Here is an 18,110-nt window from a genome sequence, read left to right as displayed (position 1 = left end):
GTCTCCCAACCCACGATGAAGAGCTTTGATACTCTTTTCTGAGCGTGAATCGGGTGTAGAGTAATGATTTACTTCATACGCTCTGCATCATTGATGAACGTTCCTTACTATATTATATGGTAAGGAGGAAAGGGGTATGATCAGAGTGGTTTTTTTAAGTTGTTAAAAATTGAACAAAAGATTTATTACAAATTAATATATCTAAAATAAAAAACAAAAATTGTTATGAGAGATGTATTGATCTATCTCGTATTATAATAATTGACAGACTTTAGAAGTAGAATATTATAGTTAGTATGCTGTAAATACTGTATGTTGCTAATTAAATTAAACATATAATCTGAAGCATTGACGAAATGACCTAGCTATTTTTTTATACATGACCATCATGATTGATTTTTTTTCTCATAGTATTAAAAATAAGTTTGCTTAATATTCACCTGACAGATTTAAGACTAAAAATCCCATTGTTCAGAATTCAATGCCACTTTCTCTCTGTGTCGTCCCTACCGTAATGAGCAGAACCAGGAAATATGAACATATCACACCAGTCCTCAGGTCTTTACACTGGCTCCCAGTTAGATTTAGGATTGATTTTAAAGTATTATTACTGGTATATAAATCATTCAATGGCCTAGGACCTCAATACATTGCAGATATGCTCACTGAAAATAAACCCAACAGATCTCTCAGATCATTAGGATCATATCAGCTAGAAATACCAAGGGTTCACTCTAAGCATGGCGAGTCCGCTTTTAGCTATTATGCCAGCCGCAGCTGGAACCAGCTTCCAGAAGAGATCAGATGTGCTCCCACAGTGGTCACATTCAAATCCAGACTCAAAACACTTCTGTTTAGCTATGCATTTACTGAATGAGCACTGTGCCGCTGTTCGTCCGACTGTTTGTTTTGCTTTCAAAAGATCAAACTATAGGCAAGGTGACAGAGAGGGTTTTAATTATGGTCAGCAGGGCATTTAGCCCGTAACTGTAAATGCCCACTCAGAAGGTGAAAGTTATGTGTATTAATGTGGGTTTGAAGGTAGAACAGTATTCTGAGAAAGAATGTGAACGCAATGCTAAAGAAAGTGAAAAGAACGTGCGAGTAAATGAGGGAGAAAAGAAAATTAAAGGAAAGTTGATAGATGGAAGTTGTAAGAAGATTGAAGGTTAAAAGAAGGTTGAAAGATTTAAGTCTTAAGGGAATCCTTTTGAAGGAAAGATCTATAATAATATTCTTTTATTTTACTTTTATTTTTTTATTATCTTTTTTTTTATAAGTAGCCTACTGTATTTTATTTTATTTTTCTAAAATGTTTTAATTATTCTTATTTCTTTTTATTATTTTAATTTCTTCTATGTAAAGCACTTTGAATTGCCATTGTGTATGAAATGTGCTATATAAATAAACTTGCCTTGCCTTGCCTACCGTCTGTGAGACATCTAGTGTCAGAAGAGAGTCGAGCTGGGTATTGCTAATGAAGGTTAAGACTATACTTTCAGGGATCATTTCTATAGTTTTTAACTTGGAAGTGCATTTCTAAAGTGATGAGTCTCCCCACCCACGATGAAGAGCTTTGATACTCTTTTCTGAGCGTGAATCGGGTGTAGAGTAATGATTTACTTCATAAGCTCTGCATCATTGATGAACGTTCCTTACTGTACTATATGGTAAGGAGGAAAGGGGTATGATCAGAGTGGTTTAAATGATGTTATAATGATAGATACTGCATTTAATTTAAATTGGGAATTTCTAAAAACAAGTTTGACTGAGAAGCACAGATGATTAATTTGTCTTATTAAGTAATTTTTGAGAATTTGTGGTAGTATTGATACTAATAGTTACTATGCTGTTAATAAAATGTGTTATTGGTTAGATTAATCACGTAATTTGAAGCATTGACATTGTTGTGGTTATTTTCTTATATATGACTATGGTAAGTGTAATTTTAACAGATTTAAAACTAAAAATCCTTTTGTTTTAGAATTCAGTCACTTTTCTTATTGCTATAGAGCAGGGGTACTCAATTAGAAACCTAAAAGGTCCACTCACCAATTTGTCCAACAAAAAAGGTGGTAAGTCCCCAAAAACGTTCAAACTATGTACAAAAGTTGATGTGGTCTGGCCTTATTAGTGTGAAACGTGACACCTTTTCTGTGCCACCAGTTCTTTAAACTTGGGCATAAAAGGTGTGAGGGCCAGGCGGAGGCACGGATGTAAGTGTTCATTACTGAGGGTGCTCCTGTATTTGTTTTTCACCATATTCATGGTTGAAAAGGCAGACTCACAACAGTATGTTGATGGAAACATGGTGAGAATTTGAAGGGCCATCTTCTGCAAGAAAGGGACACCTGCTGCAGGGACCTTCTTAGTCCAGAAGGTGGTAGGGTCACAGAGAGACTCCTGCAGTGCAAGGTTTTCCTGAAGCTCAATTGGCTCTGATTTGAAGAGAAGCAGCACTAGCCCATGGGCAGATTTTCAGGGCTTCAGTTGAAAATTCTGCGATGTTTTTGACAAGGAATGGATTTTCAATGCATAGTAAGACTTGTTTTCCCAGAGGGAAATCTCCAAAGCGAGTTTGGACATTTTCAATCAGCTTGTCCAGGAATTCAGCATGATTGTGGTGATGATGTGTTCCTGCTGTTTGATTCAAAAGCTTTGGGAAGTGAAGCAGGTCCTGCTGTAAGTCACACTTGAACAGCTCCAGTTTCTTCTGAAAGGCACAGACAGCTGATGTGAGGTTACACACTGTGTTATTTTTGCCCTGGAGCTTCATGTTCAGATCACTGAGATGGGAGGTAATGTCAGACAGAAATGCAACAATGTCAGATAGAAATGCAACAATTTATATGTTTTCTTCATTCTGCATGAATTCCACAAATTGTTTTGCTTTTGCACTCTTCTGATCCAACAGAAAGGTTTCCAACTCTTTCCGTAATGTCCAAAAGTGCTCCAGTACCTTGCCTTTACTAAGCCGCCGGCTTGTTGTGGAGGAGCAAATCATCAAATTCTGCATTCACCTCTGTTAGGAATGAGCGCAACAAGCGATGCTGCAGAGCAGATGATGCCCTCAAAAAGTTCACGTCTCATTACTGTTGTCATGAACTCTGCATACTTTTCTTCAAGACTGGCACACAAAACCATCTGATGAATTATGCAATGATATGCTATGAGGTCAGGGTGATGAGCTCTCAAGCGTGCCACTAATCCCCTCTCTCTTCCAGTCATACATGGAGCTCCATCAGTAGCAATAGAAATAACATGCTTCAGGTCTATCTCTCTGTATCTCAACATCTGCATCAGTGCTTCATATATATCATCCCCTCATGTGTGTCCATGGAGGGCTGTGAGGCCTAACACATCTTCACATAATTCTCCCTTCTCTTCATCAAAAAATCTGACAAACACCAGAAGTTGTGCGTTGTCTGTGGATTCATCCAAAGCCAATGAAATGCATTTAGCCTTTTTTATTGCAGACTTGGTCAAGCAAATCATCAGCAAGGACTTCAGTTCGCTTTACAGCAGTGGAGTCAGACAAAGATATTTGGTTTATTTTTTGTATGATGTCATCTTGAGTTCCATCAAACAGGCAATTGCTATTTCATTCATGCATTCCTTCACAATCTCAGAGTCAGAGAATGGTTTCTTGTGCTTTCCTAAGACCCATGCCACTCTTAATGAGGCTTCAGTTGCACGCTCTTGTTGGGTCTAACTATTACACTGCATGTTGCTTGGTATGATGATTGCAGATGTTTGATTTTTCTGGCCCTTACCTCAGATTTATGGGGGTAATTGTGGTCAAAGTGTCCGTGCTTTGAGTCATAATGACGTTTCACGTTACCACTCTTGACAACGAAAACCGTCTCGTTGCAAATTAAACACATTGGTTTTGTGCTCCCCACCGCCACCTGTCAGTCCACTCTGTCTTAAATTCGCGATTTTCAGAATCGACTTTTCTCTTTTTGTCAGGTTTTGAGCACGCCATGATTTTCGCTAGCAAGGAAACAGGTACCGTTAGCAGATGGATTAGCGCCTGCGTTGTTGCGAATGACACACACAACCTGCGTGACCCACAGAGGTTGCGGCCAACGTTGAGTGAGTGAGTTGTCATGGTGATTACAGTTATTACAGCTCCTGATTGGATCTTTGGATTGGACACAGAAGATAGATAAACCACATCTAGTAGGAAAACAATATAGGCGTGAAATCACGCACCAATGAAAACTCGCTTGGAACCGAGCTTGCTAGACGTCTAGCGCAAGAACAAACCTGATTTGTTGCTGCGTAACACAAGAATGATCCTCATTGGTTCTCGCTGAAGCTCAAACGTGCTGCGTAACACGAGAATTAACCTCATTGGTTCTTCTTGCTGAAGCTCAAACGTGCTGCGTAACACGAGAATGAACCTCATTGGTTCTTTCGGAATCTCAAACACACAAGATGTAAACAGGAAGCTCAAGCATGTTCGCTTGACGTGCAAGAATCAATGGGATTCATTGCCATCAAGCGAACATGCTTGAGCTTCCGTTTACCACAGCTGATGTGTGAGTTGATTAATGTTTATATGTAAATAAAAGCTTAAATTAAATCTGTTCATCATATAAAACCATCGTGTCTCTTCTGAAAGTTTTTAACTAAACTGCTCAATTCATATGGATTAGTTTTATGATTTCTTTATTAACTTTTTGAAGCGTCAAAGAAGTTGTTGCATAGCTGTCTATGGTGGACAGAAAGCTCTCAGATTTCATCAAAAAAGATTTTAATTTGTGTTCAGAAGATGAAAGAAAGTTTTATGGGTTTGGATGACATCAGGGTGAGTAATTAATGACAACATTTTCATTTTTGGGTGAACTTTAGGTGTGTTATGGATGATTGTAAGTGTGGAGTTCGCATAGGTGTGTTAGTAGTTAACTTACCGCACTGGATCATGGTTTACCTCTATAAAACCTATTGTCATATTGAATACATGAATTTTTAAGACATCTAAATTATCATCATAATTTAGATTATGTTGATAATTTATGCCCTCATGCCTTTAGCCACTTTAGGGACGAAACAATGATAACAATTTTACCACCTGTTTTGCACATCTTCTACATGTTTTCTGCGCTCTAATTGATAGCTCATACTAATCATGTTAAAATGTATCAAATGATACAACATGCCTTTAAGGAACACTTTATCTTTCAATCATCATTATGGCAGTGGATTATATGTTTAGCCCCTCACAATTAAAACTGCAGAGCTTTGATCATAAAACTAACACGTATTATTGGGAGATACAGAGTGACAACTGGTATTTATATGCATTTTATGTAAGTGCTGTACATCGATGCTGTACTGTTGTCATCGATCTCATTGATTTACAAGCTATCAGAATTTCATCTTTGAACAAAAATTGCATATATTTTTTTTCCCTCCTTGAGTGTAAGCTCCATATTTCCATCACGCTATAAGGCCCTAAGAGCCTGATGCATCAAATTTGATTCAAAACATAAAACACATATTCATAAAAAAAAGGTAAAAAAAAAAGGCTTTACAAGGTCAAAATATTTTAACAGAACGGTTCCTTGATAAAATACAAACTTAATCTTCACACTCATCATTGTCATAGATACGAAAATAAAACATCATAAAATGCCATTGCTGCAGATTATTTGTAATCTAACCAACTGCAATAACTTTACTTTCCGCACAGAAAGTTAGAACCATAAGCACAGATATATGAACGTCATCATGAAAAACGACATAAAATAAAGCTAAATTAAAACTTGAACAAATAAAAAAAAATTGTCTCATTGTCTCAAAATGTCAATGTTTAAAACCAATAACACATTTTAATTACAGCATACTAATTACTGCTTTCAACACTACTACAAATTCTTAATCGTTATTTAAGATATATATGCTCTTCCCAATTAAATTTCTTTTAAAATCTCCCATAACACATTAAATGCATCTATTATTTTAACAATTCTAAAAAGCCACTCTGATCATACCCCTTTCCTCCTTACCATATAATACAGTAAGGAACGTTCATCAATGATGCAGAGCTTATGAAGTAAATCATTACTCTACACCCGATTCACGCTCAGAAAAGTGTATCAAAGCTCTTCATCGTGGGATGGGAGACTCGTCACTTTAGAAATGCACTTCCAAGTTAAAAACTATAGAAATGATCCCTGAAAGTATAGTCTTAACCTTCTTTTAAAAACCCAGTTCGAGTCTGTTCTGACACTAGATGTCTCACAGACGGTAGGGACGACACAGAGAGAAAGTGACACTGAATTCTGAACAATGGGATTTTAGTCTCAAATCTGTTCAAAATTAGACAGATTGACTAATGTCACGTGAATATTAAGCAAACTTTTTTTTTATATTATGAGAAAAAAAATCAGTCATAATGGTTATGTATATAAAAAATAGCTTTATCATTACGTTAATGCTTCAGATTATATGTTTAATCTAATTAGCAACATACAGTATATACAGCATAGTAACAATAATCTACTTGGAAAGTTTGTCAATTATTACAGTAGAAGATATATCAGCACTTCGCTCATGATATTTTTTTTAGTTTTTTTTTTTCCCTGATGTTTCAAATTGTAATGAGATTTTTTTTCTATTTTAACAATTCTATAAAGCCACTCTGATCATACCCCTTTCCTCCTTACCATATAATACAGTAAGGAACGTTCATCAATGATGCAGAGCTTATGAAATAAATCATTACTCTACACCCGATTCACGCTCAGAAAAGAATATCAAAGCTCTTCATCGTGGGTTGGGAGACTCATCACTTTAGAAATGCACTTCCAAGTTAAAAACTATAGAAATGATCCCTGAAAGTATAATCTTGACCTTCATTAGCAATACCCAGCTCGAGTCTCTTCTGACACTAGATGTCTCACAGACGGTAGGAACGACACAGAGAGAACGTGACACTGAATTCTGAAACAATGGGATTTTTAGTGTTAAATGTGTTCAAAATTAGATAGATTGACTAATGTCAGGTGAATATTAAGCAAACTTTTTTTTTAATACTATAAGAAAAAAATCAGTCATGATGGTCAAGTATATAAAAATCGCTAAATCATTACGTTAATGTTTCAGATTATACGTTAAATCTAACAACATACAGAATTATAAGCACACAAACTGTTGTTTTCTGCTCGGAAAGTATGTCACTCAATTAAGTACAAGACAGATCAAATAATCTTTCATGACTAAATATTTGTCTCTAAATAGTTTAATTTGTAATAAAACTTTATCTATTTTTGAACAGATTAAAAAAAACCACTCTGATCATACCCCTTTCCTCCTTACCATATAATACAGTAAGGAACGTTCATCAATGATGCAGAGCGTATGAAGTTAATCATTACTCTACACCCGATTCACGCTCAGAAAAGAGTATCAAAGCTCTTCATCGTGGGTTGGGAGACTCGTCACTTTAGAAATGCACTTCCAAGTTAAAAACTATAGAAATGATCCCTGAAAGTATAGTCTTAACCTTCAAAACTCAAACCCAGTTCGAGTCTCTTCTGACACTAGGTGTCTCACAGACGGTGTTCATTAGTTGGTCAATCGCACAGTACATGAAACAGCGATTAGGAAAGTAACATCTAAACCATTGGTATTTCCATAATCACTAACACTTCAAATATTTGTGACTAATACAAATATCGACTTATATCGGTGTTCAACTAGTAGACACAATTTCTCTATTGAAATGAGACATATATTTCCACATACATGTGCTCACCGTTATCACCGATGAGAAAAACAACAACATTCATAACCACATTCGAGTAGATTTTTTAACATTGTTCATTGTTTAGGTTGCATATTTAACTTAAATAACATCAAACACTATTTCTTTTTTACAGTAGAAACAATATAAATGAACGTATATTATGGTCACCTATACAGTTACCCATAATGCACGTCGAACTCTGGAAACAACATGTGACAAAGCAACCAATCAAGAGAGAGCATATGCGTTTCTCAATAAAAACGTAATATATAAGCATTTTAGACTTTCGGACACAATGTAATACACACACACACACACACACACACACACACACACACACACACACACACACACACACACACACACACACACACACACACACACACACACACACACACAAATAAAAATACCAGTTATTATAAATATAAACATATTTGATTTGTTTCTTCTAAATCGTGAATTGGTACATCACTATCAAATGTCCGGAGAGAAATCTCCCATTCTGTGTAAAGGTTCCGTCAAAAATGAAAGTTGTTTTTTAATGTCACATATTACATATTCTATTTGTCACATAATACAGGCCTATGTGTTAAAATTTTGAAAACTACACTTGCTGTATTCTTAAGACATGTGTCTTTAAGCTAACTTCAATAACCAAATACAGTCAGCAGCACGTTTCATAAATCACGCACGGGGCAAATAAAATTGTAACATACGAAAGTCATCAAACCTTTAATGAAAACATAAATGTTCATTCAGTTGTTCTTATGTATCGATTTTTTGTGTGACTTTGCTAAGTTCCAGAATTATTTTGATGATCTAAATCGAAATGATTCACCTATATTTGTCTCAAAAAGGAAAACAGCCTATTTCTGATATATTTATGTATAATAATATTAATTATAATAAATAATATTCGAATAGGGACCTATGTAGCCTACAGACTACATTAAATTTTAATATAGGCCTATAGGTCATGCAGAATCATTGGAGACAATCTTGAACACAGTGTTTTCATCATAGGCATATGGACAACTTTATTGACTTGAATAACATTGTTATGGAATTTCAAGTCTATATTTGTCAAGTACTTTAATTACAGTCTTATTGTGCTTAGACTGTGCAGTTAATTGCCTTAGATGGCAAGACAACCTTATACAATCTTTGTACAGCCATACCTGTTCAAAAATAAATAAATTGTATGAGAAAAAAAATATACTTTAATTTTATTTTTATATTAAGGCAATGATCATTATTGCTACATGAACTAATCTCTTTCAAAAACAAATAACAAAGTATTACCCTTTTCACACAGTATAATTCGGCGCATTTAAACAATCCTGACAGATAACAGCGATAAATAAATATGATTAATAGTTTTGTTTGTAATGGGCATAATAAAATGCAAGGTACAATATAGTATAAATATAATTAATAAAAGGCTTTAATGAGTAGCTCATCCTGCTTAAAACATCTCCATTTAAATTGCAAGAAAATTATCTCTTTACCCTGCCTGGACACATTTGAGTAACTTCAAAACATACAAAAATTGAACTTCTACCAACTGAAACTCAGTTACAAGGCCGTCCTCCAGGTTACATGCAAACAAGATTAATAGCAGATTACAGAACAAAGTTTGATCGTGCAGATGTGTAGATACTAGAACATGCAGAGCAGAGCGCTGAATGCAGGGACACTATCCCAATCCGAGTTTCCCAATGTTTCAAGATCAACAGAGGATGAGGTAGATCTCATGATGGAATCTCTAGCACTATGCCTTCTCTCTCTCAAACATTTCCAGAGCAGTTTCCTTATGAGAAATAAAAGCCACATTCCTCGTTCACCTGGTGCAAAGGGGAAACGGAAAAGAACCAATTAAAAACTTTCACTTATTAAATCATCAGATTTTCCAGTAAAAACATGCAGGCTATAACACAGACAGTAAGATATATATATATATATACACACTCACACAAACTATTGTTCAAAAGTTTGGGGCCAATAAATTTTTTTATTAATACTTGTATTCAGCAAAGTTGCATTACATTGACTAAAAGTGATGGTAAAGACCTTTACATTGTTACAAAAAAATTTGACTTAAAATAAATGCTATTCTTTTGCAGGTTAATATTAAGTGGCACAACTATAAAAGGTTGTGGAGTAATGATGCTGAAAATTCAGATTTACCATCACAGGAATAATTTATATTTTAAAATATAATAAAATAGAAATAGTTTTTTAATAGCTATATTATTTTAATAATATTTGATAATATTGATGTTTTTACTGTATTTTGCTCAAACAATTATTTGAGCAACTGTATTTGTCTTAGTGAGCACAAGAGACTTTAAAAAAACATTTTAATAATCTAAGATTAAAAAAAATCAACTTGTTGAATGGTACTTGAACTTTTAAACAGTGGTAGCATGTTTATATATACATATATACATTTTATACATACATATATATATATATATATATATATATATATATATATATATATATATATATATATATATATATATATATGTGTGTGTGTGTGTGTGTGTGTGTGTGTGTGTGTGTGTGTGTGTGTGTGTGTTTGGTTGGTTACTTATCTGCCTGCCAGTTCCTTCTTCAGACATGATCTAAATGAAGTGAAACGCTCTAAAGCCTTATAGCCCTGTCGTTAGGAAAAAAAAACAAAATGAGAGAATGATTCATTACTTCAGTAGTTGAAAAAACATTTATTTTTATTTTTATTAACTATAAACAATAATTGGATTCCAAGAAAAATAACTTTAAAAAAAAATCACAAATGTTCATTAATAAATGATGCTGCAGAAACAAATTCGCTGCTAGCATTGATCAATATCAGAAGAAAATGTTATATTTATTTGACAGCGGATTTAGGAACTAGGCCTAAATGTTGATTAAAAAACCCTACAGGGAGGTTTCATTGTACAGACATAGCTACTGAACACTAGATGGCACTATAGTTGCAGTGATACTGCCCATCCATACCTCCCTGAATTACACTCAAAACATCAGAATGTATCTAACTGATGTAATAAACTCAGTAAGGTAAAGAATGATGTACCTCTTTTTCCCCTACACCTCTTTCTTACCCTGCCTCCACGGTGCAGACGGTCCTTCATTATACCAATGAACTCTTTGTAACTGAGCTGATCATCGTGATCCACATCAAATATCTTGAAAATGGTGTTAACCAGGTGACGGGTCAGTTTAAGGCCTGTTGCGACATACACCGCCCGAGCAAACTCATCTGGAGGACGGAGAGTGACACACATTCAGAAGATATAATGAATCTGTTCTACAAAACAAACACTCAATGTGCTGGTAAATTATGTGCAAATTTGTTTCTAATTAAACATGATCAGCTCATTTTAGTTTTCTTAATCTCTACAGATTTTGAGTAGAACGTAAAGTATTTGGACCCTTAAGCCACACTTAAGTAAGATAACAAATCAAACCAATAGGCCTATTAAAATTTGTTTTGAAAAATTATATAGGCTTACAGAGGGGCCAAAAAGCGTGAGATCACTATAAAGAGAAAAATGTTTCAATCAAAATGCTTTTATTAGAAAAAATATCCAGCATAACAAATGAAAAGTTGAAAAAAAAAAAAAATTTAATGTAAAAAAAAAAAAAAAATCATAGTTTAAATTAGATTTTGAATCCCAGATTTTCTGTGTAGTCTCGTGACTTTTTGGATCCCACTGTGTATTTTATATACGTGTTAAATGCTAGTATTTGTGAATCCCAATGCATTCACCTTGTCCAATGGAACGGCAAGCAAAGTTGTACATCTGCATGGCGATGGCAAAGTCTTCAAGGTTATTGAGAAACTGAAAGAAGGACCTGAACTCTTCGAAGGTGATGCCCTGGTCATGAAAAGAAAGAAATGAGCAAAAAGAAACAGAAATCTTTTAATCTGAGACATCCAATCTAACAGACAGAGCTGCCATCAACTGATGTTACATTCCATTCCATTTCAAAGAGGATCTGTAAGAGACATGACATCACGCAGAATACACAAGCGGCGTTGTCGTTTCATTCTCGAGCAAATCGGGTAATGCAATGATGGACAGAAGGAAATCAACATGTTGATATATGCAAAAGAAATCAGACTCTGTGCCACTCATGCTTGTTTGCTGATGCATGTTCAGTTCTTTGAGCTCTGCCACACTGCATACAATGATACATGCAACGATTAAAGGCATGAGTCATTTTACAGCACAATGTCATAAAATTGTCAGCCTGTCTGAATGCGGAGAAGCGAAAACAAACTGCATGACATCATAGACTGGAATCAAAGAGATAACTTACAATTTGACTGGCATCAGAACACCAAAAAACCCTTAAATACACCGCTCAAAAGTTTGGGGTCAGTAAGATTTTCTCTTATGCGTACCAAGGATGCATTTATTTGATCAAAAATGCAGAAATATTGTGAAATATTATTACAATTTATAATAACTTTTTTCTTTTAAAACATATATTAAAGTGTAATTACTTTCTTGTGATGGTAAAGCTGAATTTTCAGCATCATTACTCCAGTCCTCAGTGTCACGTGATCCTTCAAAAATCATTCTAATATGCTGATTTTGTGCTGAGGAAAACATTTATTTATCAATGTGGAGAACAGCTTAATATTTGAAATAGAAATGTTTGTAACAATGTAAATGTCTTTAGGAAATTTTGATCAATTAAATGAGTCCTTAATTATACAAAGTATTAATTTCTTTCTTTCAGAAAAAAAAAATTCCTGACCCTAAACTTTTGAACAATAGTGTACATTTAAAACTTAAAGGTTTTACATTAAAAACCCCAAAATGAAATCTGTGCAATCATTTATTCCCCCTCATGTCGTTCCAGCCCTGCATTTCATTCTTCTGTGAAACATATTTTGACATACTTTTAGACAAAATCCAAAATATCTTCTTTTGTGTTCCACAGAAGAAAGAAAGTCATGCAAGTATGACATGAGAGTGCGCAATATTCAATTTTTTTTATTTAATACACAGAATCCTGCAGTAATATACTCCTGTCTGTCAAACCAAATCTATGATTAAATCTTTCACCTGAGGGTGTCAAGATGTATTAACACAGACCTGCTTTTTGGTTAAAGAAGAAGATAAAGGGTAATGAGGTAGAAAATACCCTAAACAAACACAGGGAAGGGTTGTCACAGCTATGGTAATCCACGTAAACCTTAAAACTAGTTTTTAACATAGTTCTAGTTACACATTAGGTTTAACTGAGAGTTAGGTTTGAGGTCAGGATTTATGTGATGTTTAAAGCTGAATTTTTGTTTGATTGTGTTGAGGACTTGGTACTCATGGTGGAAAACCATAAAATGCCATACAAGTGAGTTTAGGGTTTATTCTGTGGGAATTCGAGAGGGGGGTTAAGTCATTCTAGCCAAATGTACAAACTGCTCAAAGGGGCCCCAAAACCTGATACCCTCAACACAAACAGATCCCTCAGATGGGACTGGGAAAGAGCTAAAAGAAAGCAGTCAGGCATGGAGAAACCTACATCAGGTGACCCTCTATAGAGGGGCAGCATGACAATCTGATTTCAAACACAAACTTTGCCCCAAGCACATATGCACACCGAACCCACACAAATACAATGGGCGAAAAAGTATTTGGACACTTCACTTAAAAAGTAATGGGATTTCTTTATATACATTACAGACTGACAGATAGGTAGATAGGTTGGTAGGTAGGCAGGTATGTTGGTAGGTAGGATAGGTAGCTAGACAGGTAGGTATAGGACATATAGGCAGACAGGCAGGTAGACAAGTAGGTAGGTAAACAGGGCAGGTAGGTAAACAGGTAGATAGGTAGACAGGTAGGTATGCAAGCAGACCTATAGACTGGTAGGCAAGTAGACAAGTTTACATGTAGGTAGGCATGCAGACAGGTAGGTAGGTATGGTAGGGTAGGTTAGGTTGGTAGACGTACGTAGGCAGACAGGTAGGTAGGTAGACAAGAAGACATGTAGGTAGGCAGACAGGTAGACATGTAGGTAGGCAGACAAGTAGACATGTAGGCAGGTAGACAAGTAGACATGTAGGTAGGCAGACAGGTAGGTAGATAGGTCAGATAGGTAGACAGGTAGGGTAGGTAGGTAGACATGTACATAGGCAGACAGGTAGGTAGACATGTAAGTAGGTAGACAAGTAGACATGTAGGTAGGCAGACAGGTAGATTAGGGTAGGTAGGTAGACATGTACATAGGCAGACAGGTAGGTAGACAAGTAGACATGTAGGTAGGCAGACAGGTAGGTTAGGGTAGGTAGGTAGACATGTACATAGGCAGACAGGTAGGTAGACAAGTAGACATGTAGGTAGGTAGACAAGTAGACATGTAGGTAGGTAGACAAGTAGACATGTAGGTAGGCAGACAGGTAGATTAGGGTAGGTAGGTAGACATGTACATAGGCAGACAGGTAGGTAGACAAGTAGACATGTAGGTAGGCAGACAGGTAGGTTAGGGTAGGTAGGTAGACATGTACATAGGCAGACAGGTAGGTAGACAAGTAGACATGTAGGTAGGCAGACAGGTAGGTTAGGGTAGGTAGGTAGACATGTACATAGGCAGACAGGTAGGTAGACAAGTAGACATGTAGGTAGGTAGACAAGTAGACATGTAAGTAGGTAGACAAGTAGACATGTAGGTAGGCAGACAGGTAGATTAGGGTAGGTAGGTAGACATGTACATAGGCAGACAGGTAGGTAGACAAGTAGACATGTAGGTAGGCAGACAGGTAGGTTAGGGTAGGTAGGTAGACATGTACATAGGCAGACAGGTAGGTAGACAAGTAGACATGTAGGTAGGTAGACAAGTAGACATGTAGGTAGGTAGACAAGTAGACATGTAGGTAGGCAGACAGGTAGGTAGATAGGGTATGGTAAGTAGGTAAGGTAGGCATGTATGTAGGCAGACAGGTAGGTAGGTAGGGCAGGTAGGTAAACTATTAGGTAGGTTGGTAGGTGTACAGGTAGGTATGTAGACAGGTAGGCAGGACAGGGACGTTGTATACCCACATAGCAAGATTTTGACATCCCGGATCCGGCCCACATCTGGCACACGTGGAAAGATGATCTGGCCCACATGCAGCGTAGAATGACGGCCCTTGGGTGGCTCACTCATGTTTGCCAGATCTGGGCCACAAGCAGGCCATAGCAATGCCACATGTCAGCCAAGAGAAAAGAAATAAACCAGAACTGGACCTTATCTGAGCCACAAAATCTGTGTATATTAATATTGAGTCATCTCAGCCTTAATAAGCCTGTTAACAAGCAGAATCACTGAAGGAAAGAAGAGAACAGAAAAAGAGACGAGCAGAAACACAAGAACTACAACTGACTTCAGCCACAGCCTTAGATGAAATCAACTGAAGATAAAAGAAGACGTTAAATATCTCAAGATCTCAGCAGAGGAGGATTAAACAACTCCACAAACAGCATTACCAGCTTCACTGATTACAACCAGATTGACTTCATTTCTGTCAGACGTCTACAAAAGTTTTTATTGAGAATTAACAAGGGTTTAACTCTAATGTGTTTCATTAGAAGTTACGATAACAGTGATTAGTGTTTCCATTAGTTGGGCTCTTAACTCTTATTATAGCTTTAGTCTTTTTTGGCTGCTGAGACAGTGTGTTTGTTAAACATATTTGCAGCAGCAAAGAAAGCTAAAGTGAACTGAGATCAGGTGATGGTGGTTACCTGTTGATGGCTTTATAATCATCATAAAATGACGATTTTAATCTAACAATAATGTTGTTCCATTAATACATTCATACTACAAACACCCTGTGTTACTGCAGCATGAGATCCAGCAGTATTATAAGAATCAGTTAAAATATTTTAACAAACATGAGCACAAAAACTTAACCTACGTTGACACACACATATATCAAAACCATCAGCACACGAATCTCTACAATTCCACGCTGCATGTTGGCCAGATCATCATTCCACATGTGCCAGATGTGGGCCGGGTCTGGGACGTCACAATGGTGCAATGTGGGTAGGTAGACATGTAGGTAGGGTAGGATAGATAGATAGGTAGGCAGGACAGGTAGGGTAGGATAGATAGGTAGGCAGGACAGGTAGGGTAGGATAGATAGGTAGGTAGGCAGGACAGGTAGGATAGGATAGGTAGGTAGAAATATATTGCGGTAGTTTCCCACATTTAAAGTATGGATGAAGTGACCAAATAATTTTTGGGGGCCACTGTATATCTTAGTATAAATTTGTAAAAATGCTGGAAGGCCTCTCAGAACAAGATAATTTTAGCTGGTTGAAAGTAAATGTGAATTTACTTTCTTGAACATGTACCACAAGATCAAAGAGAGGGAAAACAATTGAAACACAAAATGACACATACAAATAACAAATCATAACACAATCTGATCAAGGACTGCGGGGCGACGGATCACTCCGGCAGGGACAAACCTTTGGTTTCTTCCAGTGTGTGATAAACAGAGATAACAGAGAGAATACAGGAAGTTTTTGTACACTGTAATAGAGCTGGAACTTGCTCTGCAACTTGTGCACTTAACAAGACCTTCTTCGACTCCATCATCATTATTTCTGTGTTAGTAAAGATATTAATATATTTTAACAGCAATCATGCCATAATACAGCATTACAATTCAAATTGCATACAGCAATTCAAAAAATCTGATTATGTTTATTAAGTTTTGCATGCTTTTTCAAATGTCTTTGGCCTTGTTCAGACAGGTAGCACAAATCCATTTTTTGGGGGGTGTATCCATCTCAGATACATTTAGAATTTTTGTAATCTGCAAACAACAATAAATTATATATTTTTTACCAACCTGATCCAAATCACATTCAAAGGTGGTTGGAAAATCCACTATCAAATATTATATCTCATGGCATATGTCTTAGTTGTCACACTGGATCATTGGTCTATAACTGTTCGAATTCACACATTTTCACCCACTCACCGGTGAGTGATTTGAGACAGCTTATTTATTAATCGGTGGAATACAATTATACCTCCAGTGCTTATATTACTAATTTACTCGTATTACTTACTGTAGCAAATGCATCATTACTACAGTAATCACTAATCAGTGTAGATATACTGGGCATTGACAACAGTATCTGAACAAATGGATCAGATTTCATCACTTACAAAATAACAGTCAATCCTAAAGATCGGATTAATGTGCAGTTTGAACAAAGCCTGTTTTTTGTTGTGTTTTTTTTCCAAGAATTAATATAATTAGCATAACCATGCACCAAGAGACACATAATATAACATTTGTGTCAAGATATTTTAACATGAGATATTATGTTTAAAAACAAGATATAAAAACAACCAAGTCTAGGAAAGTCCAGTTCCACTTTACTGCAAAGTGTGGGTTTGACACTTGGTTCTTAAATAAACATGGTAATATAAAGAAAGATGGATGTCTGCAGCATAAAAGGGTTTAGTCGCATGTGTTGTGGAGAGGTGAGAATAGAGGGACTATAAGACTAAACGGCAGTTTACATGCAAGTGTCACACTCAAGGGTGAATGACTACTCAAAGTGTGGGAATGTGTGCATTGTGGGGCTGGATCACAGAATTATAGACATGGAACAAATGTATGTGAGTGGACAAAATGTATTTGTTGTAGTATTTTTAAGATGATGCATTTCCTTGTGGAATTTGAGATTGAGATTTGAACAAGTAACCTTCTTGTACATGTAAAGCTGTTGAGAGAAGGGGTAACATGGGTCAGTTAAAGGGGTGAAAGTGTGAGCGTGGGGGAGATGGGTGTCACAGTTGTCCTACACCTTCTTTTCAGATGAAGTTAGCGGCTAGGTGACGTTACTCATTACCTTCTCATCTGGTATGCACTGCCGCACATTCTCCAGATAGCTGCGGATATCCTCTACGTTAGTGTAGCGCAGCAAGATTCGCGCAAAATCCTCCTCACTGATGGTGGTCATGCCATTGGAATAGGTCAGGAACTCAATCTCCAACATCTCAGTTTGCAGGTTATCCATGAATCTGAAAGAACAATGACCGCAATAAGAGTAAAAGAATTAAAACCGCTAAGGAATTTAAACAACTTAGCTTTTTGCCCAATTTTTGCTTTTTGCTCCACAAGGGAGTCAGGGTGGGCCTGGCCCATCCAATCAGGAGCTTGGCCCACCATGGCCCCACACGAAATAACAACCTATCACAAATGTACCTCTCTCTCCCATAAACACAGACACATAGATGGAAATGTCACACGCACAGAATCCTTGTTGTAAGCACCATCCTGCAACTTTATCAATAAAATAGTTTTACACCTGCAAAACATGACATTTCT

At 36.4% G+C, this 18,110-nt stretch overlaps 1 protein-coding gene and 1 long non-coding RNA gene across 9 annotated transcripts in view; one reads left to right on the top strand and one right to left on the bottom strand.

Moving 5' to 3' along the window:
* Positions 1–8,961: 8,961 nt before the first annotated feature.
* The window catches only part of micu3a (mitochondrial calcium uptake family, member 3a), a gene marked incomplete at its 3' end in the record, with an annotated part of 35,490 nt that continues 26,341 nt past the window's right edge, over positions 8,962–18,110 (bottom strand). For 5 of the 8 annotated variants that reach the window (XM_082164774.1, XM_082164778.1, XM_082164776.1 and 2 more), the window contains 5 exons: positions 17,632–17,803; positions 11,532–11,640; positions 10,864–11,021; positions 10,354–10,418; positions 8,962–9,603 (listed from right to left, as the gene is read on the bottom strand). In XM_082164774.1, coding sequence (XP_082020900.1) covers positions 9,597–9,603; positions 10,354–10,418; positions 10,864–11,021; positions 11,532–11,640; positions 17,632–17,803 — 511 coding nt within the window. Of the gene's footprint in view, positions 9,604–10,349; positions 10,419–10,835; positions 11,022–11,531; positions 11,641–17,631; positions 17,804–18,110 lie in introns of those variants that run through there. The other 3 variants (XM_082164775.1, XM_082164781.1, XM_082164777.1) reach the window with 2 other exon arrangements.
* LOC309495166 lies at positions 14,299–17,604 on the top strand. The gene is made up of 3 exons (XR_014204574.1): positions 14,299–15,818; positions 15,854–15,884; positions 15,920–17,604. It is a non-coding gene; the product is annotated as an uncharacterized lncRNA (long non-coding RNA).

The sequence above is a fragment of the Leuciscus leuciscus genome (assembly GCF_965113295.1).
Source record: "Leuciscus leuciscus genome assembly, chromosome: 3".
Lineage (NCBI taxonomy): Eukaryota > Metazoa > Chordata > Actinopteri > Cypriniformes > Leuciscidae > Leuciscus > Leuciscus leuciscus.
The sequence above is the reverse complement of the archived record's forward strand: the minus strand, read 5'-3'. Positions and strand labels throughout refer to the sequence as shown.